The 16610-nt window shown below is 52.1% G+C and overlaps 2 protein-coding genes across 2 annotated transcripts in view; both read left to right on the top strand.

Annotated features, from left to right (window-relative positions):
* The window catches only part of LOC135632499 (cytokinin dehydrogenase 5-like), a 36357-nt gene extending 35067 nt beyond the window's left edge, over nt 1-1290 (top strand). The window contains exon 2 of the mRNA XM_065141105.1: nt 501-1290. Within this exon, the coding sequence (XP_064997177.1) occupies nt 501-1290 (790 nt within the window). The remainder of the gene's footprint in view (nt 1-500) is intronic.
* A 2887-nt stretch (nt 1291-4177) lies between these two features.
* On the top strand, nt 4178-16056 carry LOC135632498 (cytokinin dehydrogenase 5-like). The gene is made up of 2 exons (XM_065141104.1): nt 4178-4524; nt 15267-16056. Exons 1-2 carry the CDS (start codon nt 4178-4180, stop codon nt 16054-16056), a joined length of 1137 nt encoding a protein of 378 aa, XP_064997176.1.
* The last annotated feature ends 554 nt before the right edge of the window (nt 16057-16610 follow it).

Genomic DNA, 16610 nt, shown 5'->3' with positions numbered 1-16610 from the left:
CACGCAGCCCCAGTGGCAATGTCAGACGCCAACATCAAACCTCCTCTATAAATACCCCTGAGTCCTAAGCAAAGGGGGGGACTAACTCAGACACAAAACACTCAGAGGCTCTTCTTCTGCCTCACCCACAATCCCCTCCACATCTTTCTCTAATTTGATCGTCGGAGGGGTCGGGCCGAGCTCCCGGCCCGACCTGTGTGCAGGTGCGAGACGGTGTTGCCTCTTCCTGAAGCTACGATGGAACTGTCTCCCGACCCGAACCGCCGACCCGAATCGCCGACCCGACCTCCCGACCTGAGCCATCGACCCGAACCACGGTGCTAGGCCGCCGGGAGACCCCGAGGAGCTGCGCCCGAGATCCCCGACATCCGGACCCTAGAACCAAGCCGCGTCGGCCCCGAGGCCACGGCTAAAAAAGTTACTTTCCGTAACAGATTGGCGCTAGAAGGAGGGCCCGGAATGACGGTACGTTAGTCTTCTCCTTGGTTGCTCCACTGCAGCCGACCTGCACCAGCAGCAGCGACTTCTGGGGCTGTTCTCGGCTCCTCGGCCCCGAGCGCCTCAGCCCCACGCGCGCGGCTCGACCTCGCGCGCCTCCGCCCGCGTCGGACCCTCGGTCCCACGCGCGCGGCCCGCTGGTTGCCGGTCTCCGCCAGGGGATACAGCCACTCGATCAAGGGCCAGACGCTCTCGCCGGACGGCGTCGTGGTCCAGATGAGTCGCGGCCGGATCGCACCCCGCCTGGAGCCGACGTGCTCGCCGTCCACGGGCGAGTACTATGTCGACGCCTCGGGGGGTGATCTCCAGGTCGATGTGTTGAACTGGACGCTAGCCAACGGCAGCCTCGCGCCCAAGTCGTGGACCGACTACCTCTACTTGTCGGTCGGCAGCACTCTCTCCAACGCCGGCGTAAGCGGGCCAGCCTTTCACCACGGACCTCAGATCAGCAATGTCCACGAGCTCGATATGGTCACAGGCAAGGGCGAGCTGATAACATGCTCAGAAGAGCAGAACTCAGAGCTGTTCCATGGAGTTCTCGGTGGTCCGGGACAGTTTGGGATCATCATCAGAGCCCGGATTGCACTGGAGACAGCTCCTCACGGGGTGAGATGGATCCGAGTACTGTACTCCGACTTCGCGGCCTTCACCAGAGACCAGGAGCTCCTCGTCTCGCTCCACAGCGCCCACCGGAGCGAAAGGTTCGACTACATCGAAGGCTTCGTCATCATTGATGAAGGCCTCATCAACAAACTGGAGGTCGTCCTTCTTCTTCCCCAAGAACCCTGTTAAGGTAAGCTCTGTTCACTCCAACACGCTGCTGCCTCGCTGCCTCGGCTCCTCGGCCTCGTGCGCAGCCAGCAAGCAGCCTCGCTGCCTTGGCCACTCGGCCTCATGCACAGCCAGCACGCTGCCTTGCTGCCTCGCTGCCTCGGCCACTCGGCCTCATGCGCAGCCAGCACGCTGCCTTGCTGCCTCGCTGCCTCGGCCACTCGGCCTCATGCGCAGCCAACACGCTGCTACCTCAGCCTCATGCACAGCAAGCACTACGCTGCCTCGGCTCCTCAGCCCCATGCGCAGCAAGTAGCACGCTGCCTTGCTGCCTCGCTGCCTCGGCTCCTCGGCCTCACGCGCAGCCAGCAAGCAGCCTCGCTGCCTCGGCCACTCGGCCTCACGCGCAACTAGCACGCTGCCTTACTGCCTTGCTGCCTCGCTGCCTCGGCTCCGCGGCGTCGTCCGCAGCCAGCAAGCAGCCTCGCTGCCTCGGCCTCATGCGCAGCCAGCACGCTGCCTTGCTGCCTCGCTGCCTCGGCTCCTCGGCCTCACGCGCAGCCAGCAAGCAGCCTCGCTGCCTCGGCCACTCAGCCTCGTGCGCAGCCAGCATGCTGCCTTGCTGCCTCGCTGCCTCGGCTCCTCGGCCTCGTGCGCAGCCAGCAAGCAGCCTCGCTGCCTTGGCCACTCGGCCTCATGCGCAGCCAGCACGCTGCCTTGCTGCCTCGCTGCCTCGGCTCCTCGGCCTCACGCGCGGCCAGCAAGCAGCCTCGCTGCCTCGGCCACTCGGCCTCACGCGCAGCTAGCACGCTGCCTTACTGCCTTGCTGCCTCGCTGCCTCGGCTCCGCGGCGTCGTCCGCAGCCAGCAAGCAGCCTCGCTGCCTCGGCCTCATGCGCAGCCAGCACGCTGCCTTGCTGCCTCGCTGCCTCGGCTCCTCGGCCTCACGCACAGCCAGCAAGCAGCCTCGCTGCCTCGGCCACTCGGCCTCGTGCGCAGCCAGCATGCTGCCTTGCTGCCTCGCTGCCTCGGCTCCTCGGCCTCGTGCGCAGCCAGCAAGCAGCCTCGCTGCCTTGGCCACTCGGCCTCATGCGCAGCCAGCACGCTGCCTTGCTGCCTCGCTGCCTCGGCTCCTCGGCCTCACGCGCAGCCAGCAAGCAGCCTCGCTGCCTCGGCCACTCGGCCTCACGCGCAGCTAGCACGCTGCCTTACTGCCTTGCTGCCTCGCTGCCTCGGCTCCGCGGCGTCGTCCGCAGCCAGCAAGCAGCCTCGCTGCCTCGGCCTCATGCGCAGCCAGCACGCTGCCTTGCTGCCTCGCTGCCTCGGCTCCTCGGCCTCACGCGCAGCCAGCAAGCAGCCTCGCTGCCTCGGCCACTCGGCCTCGTGCGCAGCCAGCATGCTGCCTTGCTGCCTCGCTGCCTCGGCTCCTCGGCCTCGTGCGCAGCCAGCAAGCTGCCTCGCTGCCTTGGCCACTCGGCCTCATGCGCAGCCAGCACGCTGCCTTGCTGCCTCGCTGCCTCGGCTCCTCGGCCTCACGCGCAGCCAGCAAGCAGCCTCGCTGCCTCGGCCACTCAGCCTCGTGCACAGCCAGCATGCTGCCTTGCTGCCTCGCTGCCTCGGCTCCTCGGCCTCACGCGCAGCCAGCAAGCAGCCTCGCTGCCTCGGCCACTCGGCCTCATGCGCAGCAAGTAGCACGCTGCCTTGCTGCCTCGCTGCCTCGGCTCCTCGGCCTCACGCGCAGCCAGCAAGCAGCCTCGCTGCCTCGGCCACTCGGCCTCACGCGCAGCTAGCACGCTGCCCTACTGCCTTGCTGCCACGCTGCCTTACTGCCTTGCTGCCTCGCTGCCTCGGCACCGCGGCCTCGTCCGCAGCCAGCAAGCAGCCTCGCTGCCTCGGCCTCATGCGCAGCCAGCACGCTGCCTTGCTGCCTCGCTGCCTCGGCTCCTCGGCCTCACGCGCAGCCAGCAAGCAGCCTCGCTGCCTCGGCCACTCGGCCTCGTGCGCAGCCAGCAAGCAGCCTCGCTGCCTTGGCCACTCGGCCTCAGGCGCAGCCAACACGCTGCTACCTCAGCCTCATGCACAGCAAGCACTACGCTGCCTCGGCCACTCGGCCTCATGCGCAGCTAACACGCTGCTACCTCAGCCTCATGCACAGCCAACACGTTGCCTCGGCCACTCGGCCTCGTGCGCAGCCAGCAAGCAGCCTCGCTGCCTTGGCCACTCGGCCTAAGGCGCAGCCAACACGCTGCTACCTCAGCCTCATGCACAGCAAGCACTACGCTGCCTCGGCCACTCGGCCTCATGCGCAGCTAACACGCTGCTACCTCAGCCTCATGCACAGCCAACACGCTGCCTCGGCCACTCGGCCTCATGCGCAGCCAGTACGCTGCCTTGCTTCCTCGCTGCCTCGGCCACTCGGCCTCATGCGCAGCCAACACGCTGCTACCTCAGCCTCATACGCAGCAAGCAGCCTGATGCCTCGGCTGCTCCTCGGCCCCATGCGCAGCAACGCGCTGCAGCCGACACGCTGCAGCCATCACGCTGCCCCGGCCCCATACGCAGCAACGCGCTGCAGCCAACACGCTGCCTCGGCTCCTCGGCCTCATGCGCCGCCAAGAGGCTGCAGCCAGCATGCTGCCTTGACCCTTCGGCCCCGTGGGCGGCAGCCCGCCTCAGCTGCTCGGCTGACGGCGCTGCCTGCTGCCTCGGCCCCATGAGCGGCCAGCCCGCCTCAGTTGCTCGGCTGACCGCGCAGCTCGCGGTCTATCCGCCTACACCGAGCACCTCGGCCAATCACTGTCGAGATCTACCTCGGCGCGGCCTGTCCGCCCCTGTCGTGTACCTCGGCCGCATGGTGCCCGAGTTCACGTCATCGCGTCCTGCCCGCCTGCGTTGTGCTACTCGGTCGCATGGCCCTCGCAACCACGCCTGCGCGGTCACCCCGCCTGCGTCGTGCTCCTTGGCCCCATGTTCCCGATATAGACCAGCGCCGCCAGTACACCTGCGTCATGCCCCTCGGCTCCATACCCCCCGAGACACGCTTGCGCGGCCAGCCTGCCTGCGCCGAGCTACTTGGCCATGATCACTGCCGAGTCTATCTCAAGGCGGCTTACCCACTAGGGTCTCGCCCCTCGGTCGTAGCCTGCCTGCGCCGAGCCCACATCAACGCGGCCTGCCCGCCTGAGCAGCGCCCGCTCGGTCGCAGCCTGCCTGCGCCGAGCTCCTCGGCCATATTCATTGCCGAGTCTATCTCAGGGTGGCTTACCCACTAGGGTCTCACCCCTCAGTCGCGGCCTGCCTGCACTGAGCACCTCGGCCAACCTCTGTCGAGATCCACCTCGGCGAGGCCCGACTGCCTGTCGTGTACCTCGGCCGCATGGTGCCCGAGTCCACGTCCTCGCGTCCTGCCTGCCTGCGTCGTGCTACTCGGTCGCATGGCCCTCGCGACCACGCCTGCGCGGTCACCCCGCCTGCGTCGTGCTCCGTGGCTCCATGTTCCCGAGACAGACCAACGTCGCAAGCTCGCCTGCGTCGTGTCCCTCGGCTCCATACCCCCCGAGAAACGCCTGCGCGGCCAGCCTACCTGCGCCGAGCTACTCGGCCATATTCATTGCCGAGTCTATCTCAGGGCAGCTTGCCTACGCCGAGCACCTCGGTCACTCATTGCCGAGATCTACCTTAGCGCGGCCTGCCCGCCTGAGCATCGTGCGCTCGATCGCAGACTGCCTGCATCGAGCACCTCGGCCAACGCGCTTACGAGATCTGTCACAGGGCGGCCCACCCACCTGGGTCTCGCCCCTCGGTCGCAGCCTGCCTGCACCGATCACCTCTACCGTCCGTTGCCAAGATCCACCTCGGCGCGCCCCAACCGCCTGTCGTGCTCCTCGGCCGCGTAGTGCCTGAGGCCGCGTCCTCGCGTCCTGCCTGCCTGATCGTGCTACTCGGTCGCATGGCCCTCGCGACCACGCCTGCGCGGTCACCCCGCCTGCGTCGTGCTCCTTGGCCCCATGTTCCCGAGACAAACCAGTGCTGCCAGTACGTCTGTCGTGCCCCTCGACTCCATAAACCTCGAGACACGCCTGCGCGGTCAATGCAGTGCGTCGAACCCCTCGTCCCTATCCACCTGGGTTACCACCCTCGGCCGCAGCCTGCCTGCGCCAAATGCCTCGACTCCATTCTTGTCGAGCCCACAACCTCGGTCGCATAATGCCCGAGGCCCCCTCGGCCACTTAATGCACAAAGACACCCACTTTACTCCATCATCTCCCGAGACACACCTGCGCGGTCACCCCGCCTACGTTGTGCTCCTCAGCCCTCGGCTTTTCGCCTCCCGAGACACGCCAGCGCGGCCTGCCCGCCTGCGTCGTGCTCCTCGGCACTCGGCTTTACGCTGCCCGAGACCACGCCTGCGCGGCCTGCCCGCTCGCATCGTGCTCCTCGGCCTTCGGCTTTACGCCATCCCGGACACACCTGCGCGGTCACCCCGCCTGCGTTGTGCTCCTTGGCCTTCGGCTTTACGCCATCCCGAGACCACACCTGCGCGGTCACCCCGCCTGCGTCGTGCTCCTCGGCCCTCGGCTCTGCGCCATCCCGAGACCACACCTGCGCGGTCACCCCGCCTGCGTCGTGCTCCTCGGTCCTCGGCTTTGCGCCATCCCGAGACCACACCTGCGCGGTCACCCCGCCTGCGTTGTGCTCCTCGGCCCTCGGGTCTACGACTCCCGAAATCGCACCTGCACGGTCACCCCGCCTGCACTGTGCTCCTCGGCCCACATCGGCTCCATTGCCCCCGATTCCAACTCTGCTCGGCTTCCTGACTAAGTTGCGCACCTCGGCCTCGTGCTGCTCGAGACGCGTTCGCGTGACCAGCTCGTCTGCATCATGCCCCTCGGATCCGCATGAACGGCCTACCTGAAGTAAGAAGCCATGCATCGGACTCCCTGCATGCAAAAACCGACGCATAGCTCCTTTCGGGGGGGGCATATGATATGGGAAAAAATGGCGATGTGACATGCCATGACAGCATCCCCCTGAGCGACACACTGCCCGAGGCGCGCCATACCCTGCAGCAGCTCGGCCTCCCACGCAGCCCCAGTGGCAATGTCAGACGCCAACATCAAACCTCCTCTATAAATACCCCTGAGTCCTAAGCAAAGGGGGGGACTAACTCAGACACAAAACACTCAGAGGCTCTTCTTCTGCCTCACCCACAATCCCCTCCACATCTTTCTCTAATTTGATCGTCGGAGGGGTCGGGCCGAGCTCCCGGCCCGACCTGTGTGCAGGTGCGAGACTGTGTTGCCTCTTCCTGAAGCTACGGCGGAACTGTCTCCCGACCCGAACCACCGACCCAAACCGCCGACCCGACCTCCCAACCCGAGCCATCGACCCGAACTACGGTGCTAGGCCGCCGGGAGACCCTGAGGAGCTGCGCCCGAGATCCCCGACATCCGGACCCCAGAACCAAACCGCGTCGGCCCCGAGGCCACGGCTAAAAAAGTTACTTTCCGTAACAACAACAATAATATAATAACCAACAAGACTTGCCCATAATTCAGAATAGCTCTCCATTGCCTCAGCCCAAATCCAACATCTCAAAGAGTGACAAGCTGACCTGAAAGATTTATATAAAAATGGAGTGAGCTAAAAACATCTCAGCAAGTAACAAAGCATATATAGCACGAGAAGGGATAGTTTCAAACAAACAAGATATCACAATGCAAGATATCATAAGACCCATATTCTACCAAAAGTTTCATTAGAGTCATTGGTAAACAGTTCTGCGTCCGGCCATATTAAATTCTTTTGAGCTTGGACTCGCGATTGTTTAATTTTCGTTTCCACTAGAATAACAATATCACATGCGGTAGACTTGATTATTCTGTTGAGCTCCCGGCATTTCTCAGGCTACTATGAATTCTGTTTCAGTTAACCCTACAAATTCTGCAAAATAGGGACTATAAATTTTTGACCTCTTGTTGCTTAACTACTTATAACTTTCTGCTGGGAACACAAATTCATTCAAAGTATAATTTATTAGAAACTAGACTCATAAATCTTTTTGAGAATATCTTATTTTAATGATTAGGAGCAGAAATTCCCATTGAATCATATGTTCAAATTAACTCTATGAATTCTACAAAATAGAGATAATGTTCTCTGATGGTTACTAAATTATTTATAACTCCTTACTAGGAACTTTGATTCATACAAAACTTGAGTTATCAATAACTACTAACTTAATATATCTTTCGAATGACCTCATTTTGTGCAAATTGGAGCATAATTAGTTATCCAAATAATTCATGCAATGTGCCTCTCAAATTTTGTCAAAATCGAGCTTTGATCGATTTTGCCTATTCTTGTTTCGTATGTTTCGAAATTGATTTCAGCTAAAATCCTTACTTCAATTTAGCTTTACTTTGTTGCTTCAAAATTTCTGTATACTCTTGTCCTACATATATTTGAATACCAAAATCTGTTATGTAAACTTCATGTTTGTATCGCAACGTTTCGTGTAGGCACATGCATTCCGTTATTCCGCATGTGTTTCTGATATGTCTCAATTTATTTTTCATAATACCCATTTATACTCTGATGTTTGTGGGATTATTTAGACCTTTGTTAAAAATAGTAAAGGGATTATCTGGACCTTTGCTAGAAATGGTAAAGGGTATGTGCTTAGAGCCCGTGATGCTTTAGATTATGTTTAGTGGTCATTCAGAAATGGATGGAATATATTATATTTAGGATCCCACACTACCTTCTATCTGCTTGATATGATATCCAGAGCTTTGATTATATGCTTCAATCTGTGCTTTGGATAAGAATGAAATGTATGCAACATCATATGCGATATTTGAGCTTCTATTTCGTATTTGTTCCTTGATATGTTTTGAAATGTTTCATCCGCCATTGATATGCTCTGAAATGCTTGATATGCTATTGATATGCTTCGTAATATTTCATATGCCATTGATACCTGAAATGCTCCTCACATCAATGATATTGATGGAAATCTTCAACTTAGCAACCATATACCCCGATAGCTAAAGAGCTATGACACATATGGAATACAAATTGACCCCCTCCAACGATTTGAAACAAGATAGATCGTTCAAGATTGAAGTTAGGAAAACTATTCTAATCACATAATCAATGAAAATTTGATGAAGTAATTAGAAAAGTACTTTGATTCCCTTAAAACGCCACAAACTAAGAAGCTTGATAAGTTGAAAGGAAAAACAAAGATTTTTCTTGGGTTTTGAACGCCACAAACAAAAATGCTTGATAAGTCCAAAGTTCATGCAAGAACTTAAAAAAAAAACACTCACCGGTGTTGTAAGTTGAATATACTTCTCAATGTCCCCTTACAAAGAGAGTCAGCCTTGTTTATATAGTACAAAGGGAATGAATATATTGAATGACATTCATATTCCTGATGCATGAATCTAGATTACTCATGAATCTACATTGAATTGTTTTGAATAATTATTCATGAATAAGCCCACAATTCCTAATATGGTCCAATATGGCTGAATGACCTTTATTCTTCAAAGATGGCTAAAAATTTATCCTTCTCTCAAGGTTGGACTTTCTCTTCATGATATTGACTTATTTGAATCAGGTTGATTATTTTAGGCTCTTCTTGTATCCATAGAACCTTGACCAAGTTTTGACTAGCTTGCTCCTTCCAAATGCCTTCTAATAAACAAGTTAAGGCTTCTTTCATCCTTTTAGTTTTCACTCTTGTCATTGGTCCTCGATGAATAGTTAAAGGGTCTTTGGTAGAATTATAATCAACTTGCTCATTCATATCATTCCCCCTTTCCTTGAAAAGATTCGTCCTCGAATCAGTGTCTTCATCACCTGCATCAAACAAAGATAAATCAAAAACATTAAAGGTTGCACTAACATTACCATACTCACCCGGTAGTTCTAACTTATATGCATCGTCATTGATTTTTTTAGAGACTCGAAATGGACCATCTCCTCTTGGGATTAGTTTATACTTCCTTTGGTTAGGAAATATTTCCTTTCTCAAGTGTACCCAAACCCAATCACCAGGTTCAAATACTACTTGCTTTCGGCCTTTGTTGTGTTGTTTCTCATATTATAGAGTTTTCTTTTCAATTTGTGTCTGGACCCTTTCATGCAATGCTTTGACAAAATCAGCTTTTTGCATACCATCCAAATTGGCCTTTTCCAAAGGTAAAGGTAGCAAATCTATAGGAGTTAATGGATTGAACCCGTACACAACTTCAAATGGGGAATGGTTTGTTGTAGCATGCACACTTCTGTTATAAGCAAACTCCACATGTGGTAAACATTCCTCCCAAAATTTTAAATTCTTTTGAATTATGGCCCTCAAAAGTGTTGATAAAGTTCGATTTACCACCTCCATTTGTCCATCTGTTTGTGGGTGACAAGTGGTTGAATACAATAACCTTGTACCCAACTTGCTCCAAAGTATTTTCCAAAAGTGGCTAAGGAACTTCACATCTCTATCACTCACAATTGTCTTTGGAATGCCATGTAATCTTATAATTTCTTTGAAGAACAACCTTTGTGACGAAAAGTTTATGCAGCAATATAGGAACAATTTTTTTTTTTGATTTCGAATAAGGATAACTAAATTGCAGCAGTAGTAAGGTAGGAAACCAGAACCTATTGCAATTCACGGGGAGATCAAAGGATGATCCGCGGTGGTAGAGATGATGGCGGAATTCGGCGATAATCTTTTAAGCAATTGTGGGAATTACTTTGGATGGTTGTGGAGGGTTGATAGATGGCTGTGGAAGGGCAGCGAGACGCCAAGAACGCTGCTCTAATATCAGGTATTAGAACCCTTGCAGATTCTAAACTTGGGATTGATCTCTTTAGGGGATCGACCTCCTTGGAACTCTATAGGGGTTCCTCCCTCCAAGATGCTGCTCAAAGGCTGCAGAAAAGATTCATCTATTGCTTATGAAAAGAGGAGGAATACATGACTATTTATAGGGCTTCTAAACCCTAACTTCTAATAGGACTCCTACTCAAGACTCCTACTTCTAACCAACTCCTAATAGGACTCATACTCAAGACTCCTATTTTTTTACAACTCCTTATTCTTCTCTAAGAAACAATCTCCTAACCCTAGCCGACCTCTTCACCTCTTTAATAGGGGTCGGCTTAGGTAGATTTTACATGAATGTCCCTTTCAATTAGGACTCTCCAAGCTAGTGTCCTAACAGGTATGTACAATAACATTTTTGTCCTCAATGCAAGGGCTCATGTAGGCTTTACTTTTTGCATGATTTAACTGAAGGCTAGAAACTATACCAAAATCATTCAGAATAGTAGCCAGGTTTCTTACTAAAGTTAAATCATTCCGAAGAAAGATAAGAAGATCATCTGCAAAGATTATATGTGATATATGAAGAGGGCCAGCATGGGGTACCTTAATACTGCCATCAGAGATCGCATATTCCAATATATAGCTAAGTCCTTCCATTGCAATAGTAAAGATATATTGAGAGTGTGGATCGCCTTGTCGGATGCCATTCTTGCTCCCAAAAAAACCAATAGGTGAGCCGTTGAAGAGTATTGAAAACTTTAGAGTTTTTAAGCAACATTAAATCCAATTAACCCATTGCAGAGGGAAGTTCATACCGTGGAGCATCTTATAGATAAAGTTCCTATTAACTGAGTCAAAGTCTTTTCGTAGATCAGCTTTAAAACATATTTTTGTCCCTTTTGCTTTTGAGTGCAGATCCTTGACCAAGTCATTAGCAAGCAAAATATTATGATGTATACTTCTCCGTTTGATGAAAGCAGCCTGATTTGGACTAATTATCTTGTGTATTACCTTTTGTAATCTATCTGCTAACATTTTGGAGATGATCTTGTAAATAAAGTTGCATAAAGATATGGGTAGATAGTACTCTAATGAATCAGCCCTTGCATTCTTGGGAATTAAAGAAATAAAAGTGCAATTCATCTCTCTAAGAATATGACCTGAAGAGAAAAAATGTTGGCAAGCTTTAATCACATCATTACCAATAATAGACCATGTAGTTTGGTAAAATTCAGCAGGAAATTCGTCTGGACCAGGGCTTTTGTGCTTTGGTGACTTAAAGACAACTCTTATTATTTCGTCATCAGTAATTGGGGCATTGAGGATAGAAATGACACTCGAATCAAGTTTTATAGTTGGCTCCACGTGAATATTATTTGGTTGCCCCGCTTGGTTGAGTAAGGAATAAAAAAATTGCTAAGTGTATGCTTTAACCTCATCTAAATTCTCAATAAGATTGTTATCTTTGTCTCTGCATTTCCTGATGCGGTTAACGGCTCTTCGAGTAGCAATGAAAGCATAAAAAAACTTTAAGGCTTGGAATCCCCTAAAGTAAGCCAATGCTGTCGAGACTTTTGTTTTGCAAAACTTTCTTATTGCTTTAAGGCTTGCATAAAGTTATTTCTAGCTTCTGTCTCTTTTTCGATAAGATTCTCATCATGGGGCTGAAGTTGCAGCTCATGTTACATTGCTATTAGTTCCTTTTTACAAAATTGAACTCGGATAGTAATATTGCTAATGGTATTTGTATTCCACTCCTTACGTGCTGCTTTGTAGGCTTTGAGTTTTTGACATAAGATGTAAGGGGGGGATCCATGCACATTAACATTCCAAGCTGATCTGATAACATCAAGGAACTGAGGATGAGTACTCCACATGTTGAAGAATCTAAACAGTTTCTTGCCTTTTGGTATTGCTTTATCTACGTATATGTACATTAAAGAATGATCAGAAAACAATGGAGCATCATACTCAAGAAGTGAATCAGGATAAACTATTAACCATTCTTGATTAATCAGACATCTATCGAGTCGAGCCATTATTTTTCTGTTAGCAGCACCTTGATTACTCCAGGAGAGCCAATTACCCACAGATTTCATATCAGTCAATGCAATAGTATCTATGTAATCATTAAAACTCTGAAGCTGACTTTCTGAAAGCTGTCTACCCCCCACTTTTTCATTTGGGTACCGAACAGTATTAAAGTCACCAAGAACAATCCAAGGTACATTAAGACAGCCATCTGCAATGTTAGTTAGATCAGACCACAGTGTATTTCTTTCTTGCATACTATTTGAAGCATATATACCAGTGAAATTGAATTGACAGCCATTCTTTTTGTCCTTTACCTTAAGATGGATGAATTGATCAGTAGCAAAGATAAATCAAGCATTAATAGAGTTAGGATGCCATAATACCCATATTCTAACAAAAGTTTCATTTGAGTCATTGGTAAACAGTTCTGCGTCCGACCATATTAAATTCTTTTGAGCTTGAACGCGCGATTGTTTAATTTTCGTTTCCACTAGAATAACAATATCACATGCGGCAGACTTGATTATTCTGTTGAGCTCCCGACATTTCTCAATCTTATTAAGTGCACGAACATTCTAGCTTGTTATCTTCATCAGTAATAAACAAATGAAAATGATGATAATGTATTCATCCTACGACTTTGGATGGACTGTACCATCCTTTTTCTTATCCTTTGGTTTTGTATTTTCCTCCCGCACGATATCCTTACCTTTTATGGCTTTATTCCTATATTTATCCACTTCATCTACAGCTTGCAGATGTTTAAACTTTAAAATACCTTGAATCATGTGATCTTGATTGGCAAGGTATGTTGAAGCATGATAAGATTGTTGCGGCATAATATCCTAGTTAGTACTTGTTGGAGCAGCCTAGCTAGAGAGGTTCGTTGGGGCATGAGTTTGTTGAGACAGAATATCCTTGTTGGCGATGTTTGTTGCGGCCTGAGTTTGTTGAGAAAGAATATCCTTGCTAGCGAGATTTGTTTGGGCCTGAGTTCGTTGAGCTATTGTGGACGGATCCGAAAATATTGGAAGAGATGAATTTCCTAACTTATGCTTCTCCTGTCCACTAGAACCATGGGAAACTTATGTTATGGAAGGCTCAGACATTATAGGAAGAGGTAAAGTTTTGGATTTGTCCTTCTGTCCGTGGTATTGTCCTTCCGAGTCGGAATGCTCAATAGTCTTCGCCACCATCGGTGCTACTACCATTAGAGAAGACTCGCTTTGTTGCTGAGGCGCTTGATGTGGTCGATAGATCTTTGTGGTCGGTTTTGGAGTTTGCTGACAAGCTCCATTTGCATGACCAAAAGATAAGCAATGTTGACATCGTTGTGGCTTCCAGGAATATGAGACATGTACTTCCCGAGTGTTCCCGTTAAGATCACGATAGAAAACCTCATTAGGAAGATCTTCGTCAAAAGAAACCAGTACACATGCTCGTGCAAATGCTAATCTCGTATGAGCTACTGTTGCTTTGTCGATGTAGAGTGGCTGTCCCAAAGTGCTGTATAACTTGGCAATAAAATGTCGACTCCAAAGATGTAGAGGAAGACCTTGAAAGGATACCCATAATGGAATACACTATAGGCTATCTAACTCCAAACGGACATCAAGAGACCAGCATCGTAGAATCATTGGATGGCCGTGAATAGTCCAAAATCCTTCGAGGACCCGTTGCAAATCTTCTTTAGAGTATAGCTTGCAAACAAAGAATTCGTTCTCCAGCATATGAAGATCAAATGACGATATTCCCCATCGAGTTTTGATAAATGAGGATAGTGAGAAATAAGATGTTTTGAGACATACCACCTAGCCAACAATCGCCATAGACCATGTCTCAATAAGCTCTGCTAAATCAGTAGTCTTGTATACAGCAATCTTCTTATCAGCCTGAACTTCTAGAGTAAAGAATTCCAAGCTTAGATCCGGACTTCCAACCGGAGCCTTGAAGAGGCTAGTCTAAGGCCGAGGGTCACTGGAAATGGGAGTAGGCTGCCACGATCTAGAGCGCGACCTACTTCGATGCTGCTTCGTCGAAGGAGTTTCTCTCTAGAGAGGATATGGCAGAGGAGCAAATTGAGGGGTAATGGTAGGGAGTCTTGCCATCGTATCAACCCTCCCGCCACTGTCGCTAGTGACACGCCCCTCAAAAAATATCGATGATTTTAAAATTTTTCATCACAAATCAATCCAGGATCCAAACACACATTTGAGGATACTGAAAAACATTCTATCAAATTCACATCTATAAAACCTATGCAGTTTATAATCATATATCACGTCACCCGATAATTCACATTTATGGCAACCCAAGCCAACTTAACAAACATGAACAACATTTATAAATCCACAAGCTAAGTAATTTATACAATCAAAACTTCAACCATTTACAACAAGTTCATATCATCGTAAACTAGACTTAACATTCCGAAATTCCAAATAAGAGAGATCTTCTAACACTTTTACATAGTATATCCATTTCGATTCATCGACAACATTTCATTACATACAAAATATGCTTATACAACTGATATGGGAAAAAATGGCGATGTGACATGCCATGACAGCATCCCCCTGAGCGACACACTGCCCGAGGCGCGCCATACCCTGCAGCAGCTCGGCCTCCCACGCAGCCCCAGTGGCAATGTCAGACGCCAACATCAAACCTCCTCTATAAATACCCCTGAGTCCTAAGCAAAGGGGGGGACTAACTCAGACACAAAACACTCAGAGGCTCTTCTTCTGCCTCACCCACAATCCCCTCCACATCTTTCTCTAATTTGATCGTCGGAGGGGTCGGGCCGAGCTCCCGGCCCGACCTGTGTGCAGGTGCGAGACGGTGTTGCCTCTTCCTGAAGCTACGATGGAACTGTCTCCCGACCCGAACCGCCGACCCGAATCGCCGACCCGACCTCTCGACCTGAGCCATCGACCCGAACCACGGTGCTAGGCCGCCGGGAGACCCCGAGGAGCTGCGCCCGAGATCCCCGACATCCGGACCCCAGAACCAAGCCGCGTCGGCCCCGAGGCCACGGCTAAAAAAGTTACTTTCCGTAACAGATTGGCGCTAGAAGGAGGGCCCGAAATGACGGTACGTTAGTCTTCTCCTTGGTTGCTCCACTGCAGCCGACCTGCACCAGCAGCAGCGACTTCTGGGGCTGTTCTCGGCTCCTCGGCCCCGAGCGCCTCAGCCCCACGCGCGCGGCTCGACCTCGCGCGCCTCTGCCCGCGTCGGACCCTCGGTCCCACGCGCGCGGCCCGCTGGTTGCCGGTCTCCGCCAGGGGATACAGCCACTCGATCAAGGGCCAGACGCTCTCGCCGGACGGCGTCGTGGTCCAGATGAGTCGCGGCCGGATCGCACCCCGCCTGGAGCCGACGTGCTCGCCGTCCACGGGCGAGTACTATGTCGACGCCTCGGGGGGTGATCTCCAGGTCGATGTGTTGAACTGGACGCTAGCCAACGGCAGCCTCGCGCCCAAGTCGTGGACTGACTACCTCTACTTGTCGGTCGGCAGCACTCTCTCCAACGCCGGCGTAAGCGGGCCAGCCTTTCACCACGGACCTCAGATCAGCAATGTCCACGAGCTCGATATGGTCACAGGCAAGGGCGAGCTGATAACATGCTCAGAAGAGCAGAACTCAGAGCTGTTCCATGGAGTTCTCGGTGGTCCGGGACAGTTTGGGATCATCATCAGAGCCCGGATTGCACTGGAGACAGCTCCTCACGGGGTGAGATGGATCCGAGTACTGTACTCCGACTTCGCGGCCTTCACCAGAGACCAGGAGCTCCTCGTCTCGCTCCACAGCGCCCACCGGAGCGAAAGGTTCGACTACATCGAAGGCTTCGTCATCATTGATGAAGGCCTCATCAACAAACTGGAGGTCGTCCTTCTTCTTCCCCAAGAACCCTGTTAAGGTAAGCTCTGTTCACTCCAACACGCTGCTGCCTCGCTGCCTCGGCTCCTCGGCCTCGTGCGCAGCCAGCAAGCAGCCTCGCTGCCTTGGCCACTCGGCCTCATGCGCAGCCAGCACGCTGCCTTGCTGCCTCGCTGCCTCGGCCACTCGGCCTCATGCGCAGCCAGCACGCTGCCTTGCTGCCTCGCTGCCTCGGCCACTCGGCCTCATGCGCAGCCAACACGCTGCTACCTCAGCCTCATGCACAGCAAGCACTACGCTGCCTCGGCTCCTCAGCCCCATGCGCAGCAAGTAGCACGCTGCCTTGCTGCCTCGCTGCCTCGGCTCCTCGGCCTCACGCGCAGCCAGCAAGCAGCCTCGCTGCCTCGGCCACTCGGCCTCACGCGCAACTAGCACGCTGCCTTACTGCCTTGCTGCCTCGCTGCCTCGGCTCCGCGGCGTCGTCCGCAGCCAGCAAGCAGCCTCGCTGCCTCGGCCTCATGCGCAGCCAGCACGCTGCCTTGCTGCCTCGCTGCCTCGGCTCCTCGGCCTCACGCGCAGCCAGCAAGCAGCCT

This window comes from Musa acuminata, chromosome BXJ3-3, assembly GCF_036884655.1.
Source record: "Musa acuminata AAA Group cultivar baxijiao chromosome BXJ3-3, Cavendish_Baxijiao_AAA, whole genome shotgun sequence".
Classification (NCBI taxonomy): domain Eukaryota; kingdom Viridiplantae; phylum Streptophyta; class Magnoliopsida; order Zingiberales; family Musaceae; genus Musa; species Musa acuminata.
This window is presented reverse-complemented; position numbering and strand designations above follow the sequence as displayed.

Excerpts from the sequence above, each read along its gene's own strand:
- LOC135632498 (XM_065141104.1), top strand. The coding sequence starts at position 4,178 with ATGGCCCTCGCAACCACGCCTGCGCGGTCACCCCGCCTGCGTCGTGCT. Across the intron at positions 4,525-15,266 it reads ATTGCCGAGTCTATCTCAGG|CCGACCTGCACCAGCAGCAG; the intron begins GTGGCTTACCCA and ends GCTCCACTGCAG.